The 19,026-nt window shown below is 44.1% G+C and overlaps 1 protein-coding gene across 1 annotated transcript in view; it reads right to left on the bottom strand.

Moving 5' to 3' along the window:
* Positions 1-303: 303 nt before the first annotated feature.
* The window catches only part of NEIL3 (nei like DNA glycosylase 3), a 51,614-nt gene continuing 32,891 nt past the window's right edge, over positions 304-19,026 (bottom strand). The window contains exons 7-10 of the mRNA XM_030312086.1: positions 11,683-11,840; positions 9,364-9,784; positions 2,225-2,399; positions 304-783 (exon numbers count right to left, since the gene is read on the bottom strand). Of these exons, the coding sequence (XP_030167946.1) occupies positions 601-783; positions 2,225-2,399; positions 9,364-9,784; positions 11,683-11,840 (937 nt within the window). The 3' untranslated portion in view covers positions 304-600. The remainder of the gene's footprint in view (positions 784-2,224; positions 2,400-9,363; positions 9,785-11,682; positions 11,841-19,026) is intronic.

The following is a 19,026-nucleotide window of genomic DNA, read 5'->3' as shown; positions in this document are numbered from 1 at the left end:
AAAATGTATTAAGCTATCCAAGTATTTGGCTTATCTCTAATGTCTAAGAGGAACTTGATGCTATTGAAAAGAATACAAAAATATTCTTTTCCAGAGGTGATCTCATCTTAAATTTCATTTACGAAAACAAGAAGTACCTTTAATCATATGCTATGAACAGTGGCAATCCCTGAGAAAATGACTCATTGCAGACAAAATAATTAGCTATTTCACTGGACTACATAATCCTCTCCAAAAAAAAAAAAAAAAACAAAAACAGAAACCAATCACTGCTTCCCCAAAGAAGTTACAAGAGGCCAAGAGCACACTAAAAATTCTTTATTGTCATTATTAAATGCATTATATAAACATGATAAGTGGAATATACTATACATTCGATGGAACACATATAGCCTTTATCAGGGTAAAAAAAAAATACATAGCCAAGAATGGAAAGCAGCATACATTAAAAAAAAAAGTGAACAGCTCTCATATATTACTGTCACTATACAATGTGCCAGGATGTTCTACAACCTTTCTATTAAACAAAAGGGAACTAAACATTATGTATGGTTTAAAGGAGTTAAATGCCAGATATTCCACACACAGAAGGAGAAAATATTAGCATCCTGGAATCATCTTTATTCCTGGTCCATTTTCTGCCCACTGGAAAAAATTGCACTGTTTTGCCTTCCCAAGAGGACACACGAAAAAATTCTTTCCGTTATTGGGTCCAATCTTCAACACCGTTCTCATGATAGCGCGTCTGCCATGGTTGCAGAATGGGAAGGACAGATCCGCCCACTACAGGGTTAAAACAGAAGGATTGGGAAGTTTGGATGCAGGTTAGAAACACGTACAGCCTAAGCCTGGGTGCATCTGGTTAGCGCATCCCGTGTTCCCTGCCACTGTTAATCTGACATTGGAAAATAGAAGTCATTAGTGCTTGCCCTTGAAAAAAGCTTACATCCTGTACGAAGCATCTCTCCTGCAAATTTGCTTGAATCACACAAAAGACTGCCAAAACGCTCAGCTTCTCTTTGTCTACAGACATGTTTACAGGGGTTCTCTTGCTTTACTGAAAATAATTGAGAACGATCAGCATCTTGCTGTAAAGCCATCACCAGTGCTTCTGCTATGTTAAACCGATTAAGATCAAAGATTTGTTATGATTTTAATACTCAACTTCCTTCCTCCATCTCTTAGGAATAAAAAGAATCCAATACAGAATTACACGGATGAATTTAGGCAGATTCCATTGTATTACTCTTATAAACGTTGGCCTCAAGGGAACTATAAAGCAGGCTGTAATATTATTAATTTTCTACCTAATATTTTTTCCATTATGTCTACGAAAGCTCCTTGAGGGAATGTTGTCAGTTCAGTAGGATGCAGTCACGGCTCATGCGGGGGTTCAGACCCAGTCATTATCCAGTCTTCCTTGGAAAATTCCTTAGGAAGGTACCACACTGAAGACAGAGGTTTTCAAGCTCAGTAAGCCCAATCAGAAAATTTTTGCTCCAGCACTGACAGATCAGTATTTGCTGTTATGCACCAGATGCAGCAGTTGGTTGGAGAAATATGTATTTAAACATTGAAACGACAGTCAGCATAGTGAGAGACTCACATTCTGAGAAACACAGAAGGTGAGTCGGAGGAAGACGGACTCCAGACTCTAGGGTCCTGTCCTGTCTTCACTTCCAGGGACACGCTCCCAGAACGGCAAGGGGGGAGGAATCGCCCTACATCTAAATTGTTATTGTGCAAGCTTGTGTGATAGGATTCACTACGTTTACTGTAAATCCAAGGTTTGTCTGTGATCCCCCCTCCCCCCCCCCCCGTACTTCTCCCCAGGGCATACACCAAAGGTTCTGTGGAAGGGAGGAAAAACACGTTTGTGTCCTGAATTATTCGCCACCTGCATAAATCACTCAGTCCCTTTCTACCTTTATAAACCAAGGACCACACATCTGCACCTGTGGTTACCCACGGGCTACACCAGAATTATCTAACGGCTATTATTTGATTCGTTTTTCAGTTTCTGATGAAGCTCCTTGAGTTTTATGTTCTTCAACATTCAGGCTTTAGACTGAATGTCAGTGTGGCTCTTTAAAATTTAAAGGTGAACAAATTAAATAAATAAAACTTAAAGGTGAAAGCGGAAAACAAGATCGCTACTCATTACATCTTAATAATGGAAGCATGTGATGACAGTACAGCGAGCTTGAAAAAATCTTACACGTACTTGGAAAAATCCGCACTGCGCTTGTCTAGGTAGAGGACAAGCGTAAAACTGCCTGCCCTTGTTTTCGCCATCCTTCTGCACAACTCGTAGAACACACAGGCGCTTGTGTTTACCGCAGCGAGGACTGCCAGCATTTAATGCACAGGTACCATCTGTCACGTTAATTCCAAGTTCACTGTAACGACAGGTTACAAAGTTACTACAGCCCAACAGCGCTAAAGGGATAATCCCCACCGCCTTCCCCTGCATTAGAATTCTGCTTGTACAGGGGGTACCCGGCTGCCTCCGTCGGTTAAGTGTCAGACCTCGGCTCAGGTCATGATCTCATGGTCTGTGGGTTCGAGCCCCACATGGGGCTCTGTGTTGTCATGACAGCTCAGAGCTTGGAGCCTGTTTCAGAATCTGTGTCTTCTTCTCTCTGTGCCCCTCCCCTGCTCACGCTTTCTCTCTCTCTCAAAAAATAAACATAAAAAAAAAAAAAAGAATTCTGCTTGTACCAAGACGAGGTGCCAAAAAGGGGACCAGGGTCAATGGCAGGTCATTCCACACACTGTTACCACATCTGTTTAATTCTTGTTTTTCTCAGGTAATCCTAACTTACCTCCAAAGCCACCTGTGCACCCAAAGCATTCAATTAAAATTTCTGAAGTACGAAAACAGCTGAAATGTGTACCCAGCACACCTATTTTCCTTAGTGTTCATTTGTGATAACTGGTTCTTCCCTTACTCAGTAGCATAGGGTGGCCACTTTCATTTCCTCTAAAATATTCTCAAGTTCAGTAGCTCCCCAGCCCCCAAAGTAACTAGAATGACAGTCTTCTCTAATTATTTCCTCATCGGTAGCAAGCTCTCGTGGATGGCTGTGACAAGGCCAAAAAGATCACTCTTTCTATCGTCCATTTTAAAGACAATTTTCTACGCTTTTCTTTGATCAAGGCTACTATAATAGTTGCAGTCATATTTCAGCAAGGCCTGGGCTGCCTGGCAGAGAAGAAATGTGTATTTTGTCAAGCCAGTAGGGAAGCTTTATTCTCCCCCACAATTAGGATCAACTGTATCTGGAGGTTATTCCTGCATACAGGGGACGAAGGTCAGAAGCCGGACTTCTACTGGTATCGTAGAAGCAAATTTTCTCTTAGAAAAAGAGCTTCATGGGTATTTTAACCTTTTTATATTCTGCATATTTTTATAATGCCTTTATGAGAGTTAGTCTCTTTAATAAACCAGTTGAAGAGAAACAGAGCTCACATTAATTGAAGAAGTCTTTTTAAAAAAATTTTTTTTTTAACATTTATTTATTTTTGAGACAGAGAGAGACAGAGCATGAACGGGGGAGGGGCAGATAGAGAGGGAAACACAGAATAGAAAGTGGGCTCCAGGCTCTGAGCCATCAGCCCAGAGCCTGACGTGGGGCTCGAACTCACCATTCACGAGATCGTGACCTGAGCTGAAGTCGGACGCTCAAGCGACTGAGCCACCCAGGTGCCCTCAGAAGTCCTTCTTAATATCACTATTTTAAAACTTTTTAATGATAAAAAAATTCATCCTTTCTTATTTTTTTGGTTAAAATATCATCCTTAAATAATCTTTAGAAATACTTAAAAATTATAAATAGTTCTCGTTTCTTGCTTCCCAAACTACATACTTTATTTTTTTTTTTAATTTTTTGAGTTCATTTATTTATTTTGAGAGAGAGAAAGAGAGAGCAAGCACAGGCAGGGGAGGGGCACAGAGAGGGAGAGACAGAATCTCAAGCAGGATCTGCACTGTCAGCTCAGAGCCTGACACGGGGTTCGAACTCACGAACCACAAGATCATGACCTGGGCAGAGACAGAGTCGGACGCTTAACCGACTGAGCCACCCAGGCACCCCCCTAAAGTACATTCTTCATATACGTGTTCCAGTAATGATGCTTCAAGGCCTACGTAAGTGAAATGTTCAGAGTTTGAGGTATTTTTTCTTTCCATTTTCATTGAGACACAGTTGACATAGAAGAGATATTTTATTTGTGATGAAACTGGTTTAAACTCTTCTATAAGACAGATGCTTAAGTAAATTGCTTTAAATTGACTCAAATATTCTGAGGGTAGTCTCCGAAGCTGTTCATGCAGTAGGCACTGCTAAGGAAATCATTACCGTTAAGTGTTTTGCCAGCAACTGTTTTGTTTGTACGCCCGTCGGGGTGGAGGACAGTTGCTTCTACTTTAGAATCCTAGGTATTAACATCCAGAAAGAGCAAAGCTGGAAGGCAACAGGATCTTCTTTTCCAGACTCCCTCCATTTTTCCGATGCCCCTTCCAAAAGAGGGTATATTAAAATTTTAACTTCAAGAGAAGCTAAATATCTAGGTGGTTGCAGAGAAGTCAAGAAACATCAAAAACGTGGGGCTGCCTGGGTGGCTCAGGCGGTTAAGCGTCTGACTTTGGCTCAGGTTGTGATCTCACTACTCATGAGTTCAAGCCCCGAGTCGGGCTCTGGGCTGACGGCTCAGAGCCTGGGGGCCTGCTTGGAATTGTGTCTCCCTCTCTCTCTCTGCCCCTCTCCCACTCACGCTCAGTCTCTGTCTCTCAAAAATAAATACGTTAAAAAAAATTAAAAAAAAAAAATACTGAAACCAAAGCAAGTGGATCATAAATGTGCTTTTAAAGAAACTATCACGAGAAAGAAAAAAAAGGTAAAGAATATTGATAGGAGTGAAGTGATGCTCTCTTATAAAAAAAATACACACGTGCAAACAGTTTTCTACATTATTATGGAAATGGCTGTCTTAGATAACAATTAGTTGAACACTTCCAAGCCATCTGCTTCAACCTGGAAATCTCCAGAGTTCCATATAGCCAAGAGAGGTTTAAACTCTCTTTCCTAGTAAAGCTTTCCTGGGGAGGGGCAAAGTGGAAGGGTGGAAGGTAGGATTCAGTTGGGGATAAAAGGCTCTAGGGGTCCCCTCTGGCTCCTCATTTCTGTCTTTCATTCCATTTTCTTCCTTGGTATAAAGCTAAAGAAAAACAACAGCCATAAGCTCTCTTATCCCTGGCACTCAGAGTAGGGGCTGCTGACTGGAAGCATCGGCATCACCTGGGAGAGCCTGAGAAACACAGAATTAGGGGAGCCTGGGGGGATCAGTCTGTGAAGCGTCCGACTCTTGGTTTCAGCTCAGGTCATGATCTCACAGTTCGTGGGATCGAGCCCCTTGTCAGGCTCAGCACTGGCAGTGTGGCAGAGTCTGCTTGTGATTCTCTCTCTCTCTCTGCTCCTCCCCCCTTCTTTCTCTCTCTCAAAATAAATAAATAAACAAACTTAAAAAAGAAAAGGCAAAAGAAATACAGAATTACCCACCCTGCTCCAGATCGCCTGCTGAATTAGAATCTGCATGTTAACAAGATTCCCAGGTGATTCGTATGCACATTGAGTCGCGAAGCTCTGAGTGAAAGTAACCGAGATATTGATGCCACCTGTGATCGCATCAACTCTAAATATGCACAGCTAATCTTAATTTTATGATAGAAAACATTATCCAGGATAATTAAATGTTCTGACGAATCGAGGACTTCCTGGTTCCTCTTTGTTTCCATCATTATTTAAGAACTTTGTAAACTGTAGCAGAACATTTTCTCAGGTAAACTTAGCATGAGAATAGTTTAACTTATTTTATAATTAGGACCATCACTTTGAACAATAGACTATAAATGGTCTGTTAATGGATCGGGGTTGACAAATGTTATCAGATAGCACATATTTTCGGCCTGTGGGTCTTAACAGTCTCCGTTGGGACTACTCAATTCCGTCTGATATTGTAGCATGAAAAGCGGCCGTGGAAACTATGGAAACCAATGGGAATGGAATGTGTTCCAATAAAACTTTATTTATAAAAACAGGTGGGAGGCTGGATTTGGCTCTGCCAACCGTAGTTTCCTAAAGTAAAAGTCATTTGAACTGAGCAGCGCTTGATGCATAATAGGTTTTCAATAAATATTTGTTAATGAATAAATAACACTGAACACAGATCAGATAAAAACTCTTCTCAAGAGAGAATACATCACCACGCACAACTGTGTAATTTTAAAATGGATAGGTTTTCAATGCTCAATTCATCATGGCTTAACTAATTTTACAGATAGGGTGATTCTTTATAATAAAACCACTGTCTACATTTTCTTGAACCATTCAGTCTCACCGAATGTAGACTTTGTAGCTCAGTGGCATTTGAAACAAACACGGGGCGGGGGGGGGGGGGGGGGGGGAATGACTCATCCTAGCTGGCCCCAGGTGGTTCTCTTCGGGATCAAATACCCTGAAGGTTAAAGGAAGCATGAAGAAGGGGTGTTTCCCTGGTGTTAGAGGTGGCACTGCCACCTTGATGTAGCAGACGTGAGAAAATGGTAGTGATTCTGCCAGTTTTATTTCCTCACCCAAGCAAACCTCTGCACCAGCTCAGGAGAAACCTTCACCCAAACAAACACATGGATTCTCTGAATACGTACCACTGTGTTTTGCTCTGTATTTACACTAATTGGATCAAAGACTTTAAACTGTTTCTAGCAGGTACTCTCAACTGCTAAAAAAACTGGTTCGACCATCTAATTCATAATCCGGTCACTGGATAAAACTCCGGTATATCCAAAGTCCAATCCGAAAATATGCCTCGTCAACAGAGCATGTATCGTGTAGTGATGGGATCAGTAATTAAGAGAACAAAAGGCGAATTAATTACCATATAATTATTAAAGAAAAAAAACTGCCTATAAATTCTCTGAGTGGACCACCTGTTTTCACGTATTATGTTGTGAGCTTCTGCTGGGCATCTTGTCCACAAGATGAACACTGAAGCTGCCAGACAAGGAGAAAAATGAAATAAATGACAGTAATTTGCAATTTATTCCTTGTAAAGTAGCTGGGTGCAGAAGGGCTGCTGGGTGAATGTATTTCATCACTTGACATTTATTCTGCTAGTTGATCTTGATTGATTTTAGAGTCTCAGTCCTGGGGTTCTTATATTCAACACATACACAGGCTGCGGCGTTTCTAAGTAATGTTATGCACTGTGATTAATCATATGACCCTATTACTAATGGCTTATGAAGAAATCATTTAAATTTAAGGTTACAGTAATGTTTTTTAAATCCCTAATTCATTAGTTAAATTGTCTAAGATTTTCTACAAAGCACTAAGGAAACAAAAATATGCCAAGATATTTCATCTGAGTACAAAGAATGCCACAACACCAAAATGATCACATCTACATCTTTGCTCTTAAGCTACAGGAAAGACTTAACAAATGACTTTCTTACAGGATGGTCTCCCAACTCAGATGCTCCAGACCCTACCTCCTTCGTGACCTCTGATTAGGGCTCATTAGATGTTCATTGGGATTAAAATGTAAAGTTAGTCCTGATCTAGTCATTTAAATGCTTGGCCTCCATAGCTTAATTCAAACATCTGTCATTTCTTAGTATTATGGACACAAGTTAGAACAGATATTATAAATGACTGTGAATGAGATTTTTTGAGAGACGGTCAAGGAGAAATCATCAAGACTAACCTATGGCAAATTTAGTGTCGGGAGAGGAAACTGGAGACAAAATCATGTACTGACCACACACCCGCCTCGGAAATCTGTTAGCAAGTAAGCTCGAACGAAGGGTTCCGAGAGCCTGGTCTGGGCCTGCACATCAAGTGGCCCCTGGTGGTGCGGCCCAAGGGAAGAACCTTCCCCTCAGCCAGGACACAGCCCATCGGTGGAGAAGCCAGTAACGCAAATCCCGCCTGAGATCGCATGAAATCCCACGCACACCAACTCTCCCTCCGCCTCTCTCCCACTGGCAAGACAACACCCATGGGAAGGAAACGCTCCAACTTCGCTTTATTTAAAAACGCAGGATGTACGGCACCTGCTTTCTGAAGGAAAAAGGAAAACACAGCTTGAAAAAGAAAACCGTGGAGACATGTCTCTCTCTGATGGAGGCCCAAGAGCAGGTGGCCAGAGTAGAGAAGCCCCAGATAAAGACCTACATGAGAGTGTGGGGACAGGTAGTTCTAGGTGCTGCCGTAATCACAGAAGGGGGACATCGTTTAGTAAAATTTCTCTATCTCCAGCGACAGCCATCGGGAGGCTGCTTCTAGATGGGAAGGTCAGAGTCTCAAAACATACCTGGTCTGCCTGTATTCACGAATTTGCAATGACAACTTTTCAAGGTCAGCTACAACTGCGGCACGCACGCTCTGTGGGCCTTCGTGGCTGAAACACACACCATCCCACACGGCTGGAATACAGCCACCTTCTTCGGCAGCAATGCTGCTGAAGGATCTCCTCTCTCTCTCTTTAGAAGACACATACTAAACTCTCATGACTACAGTCTCCCTTTCGGAAGAACTATCTTTCTTCGAAGGAATATAAAAAAAAATGCAGGGGCACCTGGTGGCTCAGTTGGCTAAGTTTCTGACTTCGGCTCAGGTCATGATCTCACAGCATGTGAGTTCTAGCCCCGCTTTGGGCTCTGTGCTGACAGCTCAGAGCCTGGAGCCTGCTTCGGATTCTGTGTCCCCCTCTCTCTCTGCCCTCCACTTCGCATTCTGTCTCTCTCTCTCTCAAACATTAAAATTTTTTTTAAATAATGCTAACAGTGGTAATTGCTATCGGGTGATATTTTTCTTTATACTTTCCAGTATTTCCAAATATTCTGTACTGAACACGTACATGGTTACAGTCAGAATAAAGTAACTTTGGGGGTGCCTGGGTGGCTGAGTTGGTTAAGAGTCAGACCCTTGATTTTGGCTGAGGTCGTGATTTTGCGGTTTTGTGAGTTTGAGCCCCCACGTCGGGCTCTGCACTGACAACTAGGAGCCTACTTGAGATTCTCTCCGTCTCTCTGCCCCTCCCCAACTCGTGCTGTCTCTCTCTCTCAAAATGAATAAACTTAAAAAAAAAAAAAAAAAAAAAGAACTTTTTACAGATAGATGTAGAAGATTCTGTTTTTCATTCTCTTCCCTTCCCTAACATCATAAGCTAGAGAAAACACGGGAAGGAGATGGCTATAGTCACCTTTCCCGGTTTGATTCACCAAAATCAATGCAGCTTCCTCTTCTGCCTTCTCAAAACTTAATGCAAATACCTTCAAGATCAAGGTTAGAGGTACCATACCTGTTAGAAAATCCAGGGCTACCGCTTTTGAGGTCTGGTGATGAGGAGTGGGTTGTTTTTAACTTTTTATAGGCTGGACTAAATAATCTGGACTGAGAACAGGCCGTAGGTGATCCGTTTACTCTGTTAGATGGTTGAGTTCTATGGTTTGCTCTCTCCTTGGAGGGGTGCAGTGGATCCCTAAAACACACGTCAGTCGGAGGAGAGTTTTGAAATTCTCTATGTAGCATCCCACTTTGGCTTGTTTTTCCTTCCAAAGCACTGGATTTGTTGCTGAAATCAGTCAAGACAAGGGTGGTAGTTCCAAATACTGTTCTCCTGTTGACCTTCACCTCTGTACTTGGTTTTCCAAAACTATTACAAGGATACTTCACTGAGCTGTCAAACGCAGTAGAATTGTCTTCATTGTTGATTACTGAATCTGGAAGGAGAGAGAAGTGACACTTCAGAGTTCCTAGAAGTGTGATAATATATCGACTATTTGAAACATCTTTTAAAAAAAAATTTTTTTTTACATTTATTTATTTTTGAGAAACAGAGTGAGACAAAGTGTGAGCGGGGGAGGGGCAGAGAGAGAAGGAGACACAGAATCCCAAGCAGGCTCCAGGCTCTGAGCTGTCAGCACACAGCCGGATGCGGGGCTCAAACCCGCAGACCGCGAGATCATGACCTGAGCCGAAGTTGGACGCTGAACCGACTGAGCCACCCAGGTGCCCCGAAACATCTTTTTATATCGTTAAAACTTTTAGTTCACTTATGATGGTGAATGCATAGAACTGTCAACACAGTTAGTTTGGACAATTCAGGATTAACTGTCTTCTCGTTAGGAAATAAAGTGTCCTAGAAAGGGCAATACTTCACCAACTCCTAGCAGCGCAGAGGTGGCTTTAACAGAGGTTTATATTTGCTTGTTATTATTTTTACCATCTAAAAGTCATTCAGCTACCAATTTTGTTCCTATCAGGCAACACAATAAAGCAGTGGTAATTAAGGGATGGTATACAGATCACCAGTTAGAGGCCTGTCTCTGGATTACCAGGAATGTCTCTGTGAATGGCACATAATGGGAAAGGCTGACTGAAATTAAACAAAGATGAATTACAAAGACTTGACGTCAATTAAAAACGTTTCTTTTTTAAAAATATAATTTATTGTCAAATTGGCTAACATACAGCGTGCTCTTAGTTTTGGGGACAGATTTCTGTGGTTCATCACTTACATACGACACCCAGTGCTGATCCCGACAAGGGCCCTCCTCAGTGCCCATCACCCATTTTCCCCTTTCTGTGAATGGCACATAATGGGAAAGCCTTATTGAAATTGGACAAAGATGAATTACAAAGACTTGACACTAATTAAAAATGCTTCAACAAAGCATCCCAGCATTTTGGAATCCATACTATGTTCTAAATTGTAGTCTTTGGTACTCAGAAAAATAACAAGAAATAGTTAATGGGATGGCAGAGAGGCGTTTCAGAATGTTGGAATGAATGAGGAGGCCTCAGACTGTGGTCTTCTGAGGGCTCTGTGCTGAAAGATACTGAACGGGGGGGAGTGGGGTAGAAAGAGGAGGCGTGGTCCCTTCCAGCAACGCTGTGCAAGGGGTGGGGCCCACCCTTCTCGCCCAGAGAACAAAACACCCTGTGACAGGGACCACAACGTGGGGTCCATAAGTCAAGAATGAACTTTCTCATCTCTAATTGAAGGGAGAGAGAACACTTTGAGAACACAATAGAAACTGCATCAATGAGCTGGTTCCTAATCACGGGTTCGCTCTGAGGTTTTACATTCTCTGAACGCATGAAATTGCGAGCTGTAAAAAGAGTTATTTTGAAGGATTTCAATGAAATCAGTACAATTGTCTGGGTAAAGATTTTAATAACAAGGGGTAGGAAGGATAAAGAAGAGAAAAAATTCAGCATTTTTCTGTTCCACCTGCAAAGATATTCTTACAGAAATCCTCCCTTTCAGTTTATGAAGTGCTTGGACTGAATAACAAACTCAAAAGTTGCTGAAATCTGCATAAAACAAAGCTTTATTGAATAATTCATTAGAAATAGTAGAGAACAGATGTGATCATCTCAGTTTTTTGAGATACAAAGGCACATACTCTTTTAGCACAAGCATGTTTTCCCTCCTCGTTTAAGAAAAAAAAAAAGGACTGAACAGAATATTAGCATGGTTTACATGCAAAGGCTGGCAATTCCTTTAAACCTTGCAGAAAGAAAGCATTTTACTTAGGAAATATCAAGATGGAACACGATATATAGCTTTGTATAATTAGCCGCCTTTGAACTCAAAATCAAAATTCAGTCTTACCGATAGGTCTTGAAGTCAGGCAAGCATCACAAGCCTTCGAAGACGGCCTGTTTATGAGCGTGCAGACCACACACGTCCACTGCTCTTCGGATTTCCGAGCCACATGGTCCCCTCTGCTGGATGGCCAGGTGACCGTAGTGTTTCTCCTTGGCAGCGTGCTACCAGAGAATTTTGTAACGTTAACCATTACCACTCTTCCGGTTGCCTTGTTCCTATACATTCAGGGTGTTTTAGAAACTCCTACAGAAACATTAACATCCAAATGTGTACAAGCCCTAACTATCTCAGAATAAAATGTTTCTGCTTGCGTCCCGCTGACTGCTATTAAAGACAGAAATAACAAATAAATGTTTTGTTTACAGTCAGAGCTGTGGTTTTGTTTTTTTAAAACCCTCTAAGAACATTTGACGTAACCACTAGAAGCATTTCTCAAATAAACGTTTTAAGTAAGAGGCACTCTTCCCAAAGCCAACCTAAGATATCTCTGTTCAAACCCAACTGGCGGGTGGGGATGAAGCAAAGACTTGGGCAGAAATTAGAACGTGGAAAGCAGAACGAGAAACATTTTACACTTCCTTCATGTCCAGGTCTTCCAGAATTCTCAACATTATCCACTAAGCACTACCACCAAATAGCTGATGTGTAAAGAAGAAAAAGATCCCCAGCCTCGGCGTACTTTCCTTCAGGCAAATCTGTTTCATGTTAGATATCTAATAAGATTAGTAAGAAAACCGTAAAACCAACCCTGATTTTTGGACACAAAAGTGAATCATGATTTTCCAACTGGAGTTCCTGACTGGTTATTTGTCGTACACAAATGCCTTTAAAAGCTCTGATCAAGTCCTACTCTTAACACATCCTGCCGGGACGCCTGGGGGCTCAGTGGGTTGAGCGTCCGACTTGCCCTCAGGTCACGATCTCATGGTTCACGACCTCGGGCCCCACATCGCGCTCTCTGCTGTCAGCTCAGAGCCCGCTTCAGATCCTCTGTCCCCCTCCGTCTCTCCCCCTCTCCCGCTCACTCTCTTTCTCAGTCTCTTGCTTTCTAAATAATAAATGAATAAATACACTTACAAAACAACAGCACCCCGTTCTGTAGAGCATGTCACATGGGTAAGCACCATGGCAGCATCACAGGTCCCTTTATTCCCAACATTAATACAGAAAAAGCTCTTTTGGTAAAAGCCATGGTGCCTTACATCTCACAACACGAGTTCTTTGACTCCCGGACGTACCTGGTCTCCTGTAACATTTTGCTCCTTACATATAATTACGCCAGTTGTTGAATTCACCCTTGTCTGGTGAAATAACAACATAAGCAAATCTGGAAATCAGACACATGTCGCTGTGGCCCTTTGATGTTTACTGACTTTTTTCTTATTCCTATGGAATACCAGACCTTCCACAGAATTTGCTTGACCTAAGTCCTGCCCTCCTCCCAACTTACTCTGAAAGGCAGCAAGATGTATTTATTCATAATTAAATAAACACGATTTAAGTAATCCTCAGATTTTCAACAAGCTCCAATTTTTCACCTCTCTTATCTTCTAGCCTATAGATTTCACTAACCATAAGCATATATTCACTGTGACCTACATACGGCAGCTTTGGAAGCATTTTCCCCTTACTGCTCCACTGTTAATCACTACCGAGAAATTCTTTCCAATCCCCCCTTGGATGTGCAACAGGAATTTCCAATTTCATGTAGTAGTGGAGTGCGGAACGGTGTCCTGAAGGCATCGCATCACAATGCCAGGAACCTGTAAAGGTGAATTTACAAAGAGGACCTCTGCAGATGTCCTCTTGACATGGGGGAGATTACCCTGGATTATCTGGGTGGTCCCTTACTCCAAACACAAGTGTCCTTGGAAGAGAGAGGCAGAGGGAAGTCGATGCCCATGCAACAGGAGGCGATGTGACCAGAGAGGCAGAGACTGGAGTGACGCCAACCACAAGCGAAGGAAGCCGGGCAACCACCGGAGGCTGGAAAAGGCAGTGGGTTCTCCTCTAGCGCCTCTGGAGGGAACACAGCCCTGCCCACACCTTTGGCCCCAGTGAAACTGCTGTTGAACTTCTGTCATCCACAACTGTGCGAGAATACATTTCAGTTGCTTTAAACTATCAGGTTTGTGGTAGTTTGTTATGGCAACCACAGGAAGCTAGTGCAAATAAAACGCATGATCACCTCCCCAGCCCCAACACACACACACACACACACACACACACACACACACACACACACACACACTCCTTTGCTTTGCAACTGCCAGTCTGTCTCATCTCAGTAAACGCCATCACTGTGCACTCCACCCGTCAGGCCAAACACCCACAAGAAGTCATTCCTAACACTTCTTACCCTCACATCCCACATCCAGTGCACCAGCAAATCGCGTAGGCTCTGCTCCAGGGGCAGACGTACCCTGAAGCTCAAGAAGCTTCCGCAGCTCAGTGTGTTCTCCTCTAGGGACCAGAGTGGGGACCGGGAACAACGCAAGCAGGAACCCCAGCCGCCTGCCGGGGGCCGACAGCACCCTCGGCGGTGTCCGCCCCGGGATTCTTGGTAGGCAAGGCCCGTACCCCACCAGCACTATCCCGCACCTGCCCGGTGCCAGGGACCACGTGCCCTGGTGGCGTCGGGAGCCGCTGCACCATCTCGACTTTCAGGAGAAGGACCTGAGACAGCCCGCCCATCCTTCGCTCAAGGGCCAGGGTGACCCAGGCTGCGAGGCCATTCACCACGCTCACCACCCTACCACCAGCCCAGGACCAGCCTGGAAGAGGTGAGACGTCAGAGGCAGCCGAGGGAGAGCCGAGGGCTGGCTGTCTCCTCCAAGGTGGTAGCTGTCACACTAAGGTCCTCGGGCCACCAGCATCAGCATCGTGTGGGAACTTGTCCGACACCCAGACTCTCAGGCCAGGCCCTCCCCGGGCCTTCGACTTCGGGGCCGAGGCCCAGCCATCTGTGCGGACAGCCCTCCACAAAACCGTGGTGCACACGGACGTTTTAGGAACCGTCGCTCCGAGGGCCTCCCCACAGACAGCAAGTGGCGCTTGAGCAAAACGGTACAGGGCAAGCGAGAGATGTGCCACCACTGAGAGCCGATTGTGAAGCCAAAGGACGATCTGCTCGTCTATCGATAATGGAAAAATACGATGCTGTTGATGGTGAAACTACAAGGCAAGAAGTAGGCAAGGAGGCAAAACATGGAAGAAGGTAATCACCCAGCCGCGGCAGGTAGCTGAGAGAGTCTTACTTGTCTGATGTCCGCGGTGTTTAAAAACTAAAATTTGTTGTCTATTTCTTATTCTAAATATTCACAGTAGGAGCAAACTTTGCATTCATACTTTTTAATATATTTTTTTTCATAAAGAAGTCCCCTAAATTGTTTAAGTTTCAGTCCTTAACCCTACCTGAACTTCTAATATAGCCTAAGGGGCGCCTGGGTGGCTCAGTCAGTTAAGCGTCTGACTTTGGCTCAGGTCGTAATCCCACAGTTCATGGGTTCGAGCCCCACATCAGGCTCTGTGCTGACAGCTCAGAGCCTGGAGCCTGCTTCGGATTCTGTGTCTCCCTCTCTCTCTGCCCCTCCCCCACTCGCACTGTCTCTCTCTCTCTCTCTCAAAATAAATAAATAAAAATGAAACCATTAAAAAATAAAAATAAAAAGAGCCTAAACTGAACCATTTTTTACCACCCCACCCCACCCCACCCCAGCCAAGCTGCCATCATTTACCACTGGCACTAGTGAGGGCACCCAGATGTCATTCCCTCACTCTGGTCACACCACAGTCCCTTTTCCACACAGCGGCCGCACGATCCTCGTAAAACACAAGTCAGTTTACGTCATCCGTCTCCTCAAAACCTTCCGGTGGCTTCCCGGCTAACTCAAAGTCAGTGGACCCCACGCTGCCCACGGTGATCACTTGACATATGAATCGGTTACTTCTCTCCTGTTCCACACCTCCGACGGCATCCTAGCACACTCAGAATAAAACCGCGACTTCTTCTCACGGCCGGGCGGGCCCTGCGAAGCAGAGCAGCCCTGCGCCCACATTCACTCTGCTCCGCTCAGTCATGCCTGCCTTCCTTCTCTCCGTGACACCAGAGACTTCTTCATGCTTCTCCAGTCGCCTTCTCCTCCGCCCCGATCTTTACAAGACATCAGACCTTCTCAAAGTCTCCTCAGGGACTTCATCCACCCAGCCTATTGAAAATGAGCTTCCCTGTCGCCATGTGTCCCCTCACTGAGGCTGATGCTTCTCCCGAGCACTGCGTGTCATTATCTGACATCTTACACATACACGGACATAGAGCCTTTTCTTAAGAAGATCTCCTCCCACTGCAATATAGAGTTCCACAGATATGCCACAAAGAGAGGTTTAACGAACGAATTTTGTCCTATGTTATCTACTGAATTTGCTTTCTGGAAGATCACCATTTCTGGCTTGTCATCCGTCAAGCCCCACCTGCTCTAACGGCCTGGATGTCCCTCTCTAAATCACTTCCCAGGGCTCTTCCAAAGCGCTCCTTTTCTTCTTCTCATCAGCAAAGTGAAGGCGACCTCAAGGCTTTCTCCGGGACTTTCCCTGCTTCTCTTAGGACATACTCTCAGTGACTGCAAACACTAGCGGGTTCAACTATGATCTCAGGTTATCAGGTGATGGGGAGGGGCTGTGTTCTCAGAAATCAAAGACTTAAGATACAGGTGGAGGATGAGGGTGTCGCCAAGGAAATCTTTGCACTTCTCAATGGAAACTACGTACAAGTATGGGAAACAACTCATTTTGCTTTGTCGAAACAAAACAGACTATTTTTTCAAAGGTAGAAATGTACACATTAATTAACAAAGAAAGTGAGGCAAAATAAAGCACCATTTAAAGAACGTCTGAATAAAAAGAACACCCAGGGGCGCCTGGGTGGCTCAGTCAGTTACACGTCTGACTTCGGCTCAGGTCGTGATCTCACAGCTTGTGGGTTTGAGTCCCAAGTCTGGTTCTGTGCTGACAGCTCAGAGCCTGAAGCCTGCTTCAGATTCTGTCTCTGTCTCTCTCTCTCTCTCTCTACCCCTCCCCTGCTCACACTCTCTCTCTCTCTCTCTCTCAAAATAAACATTGAATAAAAAGAACATCCATGCTGCTGCCCAACTGCTATTTCAGTGGAACCAACTGCTACTCTCCATTCTAATCGGGCCCCTTCTTCACGGGGCACTGGTACTTCCCGGGGTGACTCCAGTCTCACCGGGACCCTCCCTCATGGGGCACGGGGCCTTCCTGGGAGCCCTCCAGAACATGCTTCTTCTGCTGAAAGGAATTTACTATCATGAGTCTTGAGAGAAGAGGCTTAAGCAGGAAGCACCTTAGATCTGCCTTTATTCTTTCCACCTGTTCTGTCTGTGGAGTGCCCAGCCAAGGGCGCCTCGGAGGGTTCCGGTTCCCGAGACTGGAGCTTTTACACCTTTTTACCAATCCCATGAATTACACCAATGTTCGTTTTGGATACAAGACCCACAGATTCCCATGCTAGTGCAAGATAATTTGAGCTGGGTTTCTTCCCTTGTACTCAGAAGAATCCCTTTTAAATTATGTTTTTAAACATGACAATCGTGTGATCAAACTCGCTTCCCAAAACAAGGCTGTCCTATCAAGACTAACCCGTTAGAGATTTGCCTCATTCATGTCTCCTAAGTGCCTTGTGATTGCTCCGCTTCCCCTCAGACATCTCTGCCAGCTCAGACCTGCCTTAAGAATTGGCTCTTGGGGCATCTGGGTGGCTCGGTCGGTTGAGCGTCCGACTTCGGCTCAGGTCACGATCTCGCGGTCGCTGAGTTCGAGCCCCGCGTCGGACTCTGTGCTGACGGCTCGGAGCCTGGAGCCTGCTTCGGATTCTGTGTCTCCCTCTCTCTCTGCCCTTCCCCCCTCACACTCTGTCTCTCAAAAATAAATTAACATTAAAAAAAAAAAAAAAAAGAACTGGCTTGTGAACATCAGTAACTTCTCATTAACTAGCAACCAATTCTCAATACTTTCCAAATCAGATGGTTTTCAGAGACCTGAACGTGTCTCCTGGTAGGAACAAACACCCCCCCCACCCCCGGCAGCTCTCCACATGCATGTTCCTGCCTCATGTCTTGGAGGAATTGCTTCCACAGATCTCAAAGGTCACGTTCTTCACCTTTCCTTGCCCTCCCCAACGTGGAAGAACGACTCCACTGCTATTGGTACAAAAGTGCCCTCTGCAGCACTTCCATTCCAAACCCGGGGGGGGGGGGGGGGGCGGTTGGTTAATGATCTACTTACTCATTCACTCCCCACCTTAGGCTCTGACGGGCTAAATTTTAACTGTTTTTTTATGTTTATTAATTTTGAGAAAGAGAGAAAGAGCATGTACACACGTGTGAGCGGGGAGGGGCAGAGACAGAGGGAAAGAGAGAATCCCAAGCAGACGCAGAGCAGACCCTGACACAGGGCTTGCTCCCACGAACCGGGAAATCGTGACATTGAGCCGAAACCAGGAGTTGGACGCTGACCGACCGAGCCACCCAAGCGCCCCTAAACTTTGTCTATGTATTTGCAGTACCTGAATTATAACAGACACTAATTAAGACAGTAGTAACAAATTTTCAAACATTTATAAAACAAAGACTAGCACAGAAAAGGAAAAGACAGCAGTTTCCTCATAAGGAAAAAATACTCACCTGTATATATTACGCTAGCTCGTATAAAAAGAGCCAACAATAAATGGTGTAAGTATTCAGTGTGGCGTAATCCATAAACACTAAAATTGGGGGAGGGCTTCATGAAGGAGTTAAATAAACTTTGTGTGATTCAAAGAATAAAAGGGATCAATGCCGTTGGGCTTTTGTGTTTCTTCAACTAAATTTGAGATGACTTTAACTTAGGATGAGAAAATGGAATCAACATTAAAAATGTTCAAAAACTCATCCAGAAAACGAACAGAATACACTTCGGTATAGAAATCTCTAAGAATAGGACAAATGCTACTAGTTTTCAAAAGTCTTACTATACACACATTTGTTTGTCAATATACAGTTGCTCTTCCAAATGATGTCTTAAGCTGAATGCCAATGCGTAAGTCAGAAGTAGCTTAGGAGAGAGGACGGATTGCAGGGCTCAGAATATTTGCAGCAGAGCAAGGCCTCCCCTAGCTCACAGATGCCCCTACGTCTGTTGCAGGGAACCCCTCAGTCTTTAAAACCTAGTTTCCAACAACCTTTGGAATCAACATTTACATGATAATCAACATATTTCTTTGATCATGTGGAAGAATACTTTTTTTTTAAACCCCCAAAACTATCAATTCACAGAAAACAAATACAGAACATC

Source organism: Lynx canadensis, chromosome B1 (genome assembly GCF_007474595.2).
Source record: "Lynx canadensis isolate LIC74 chromosome B1, mLynCan4.pri.v2, whole genome shotgun sequence".
Taxonomy (NCBI): Eukaryota; Metazoa; Chordata; class Mammalia; order Carnivora; family Felidae; genus Lynx; species Lynx canadensis.
Note: the sequence above shows the minus strand (reverse complement) of the source record. Positions and strands in the feature narration are given on the sequence as shown.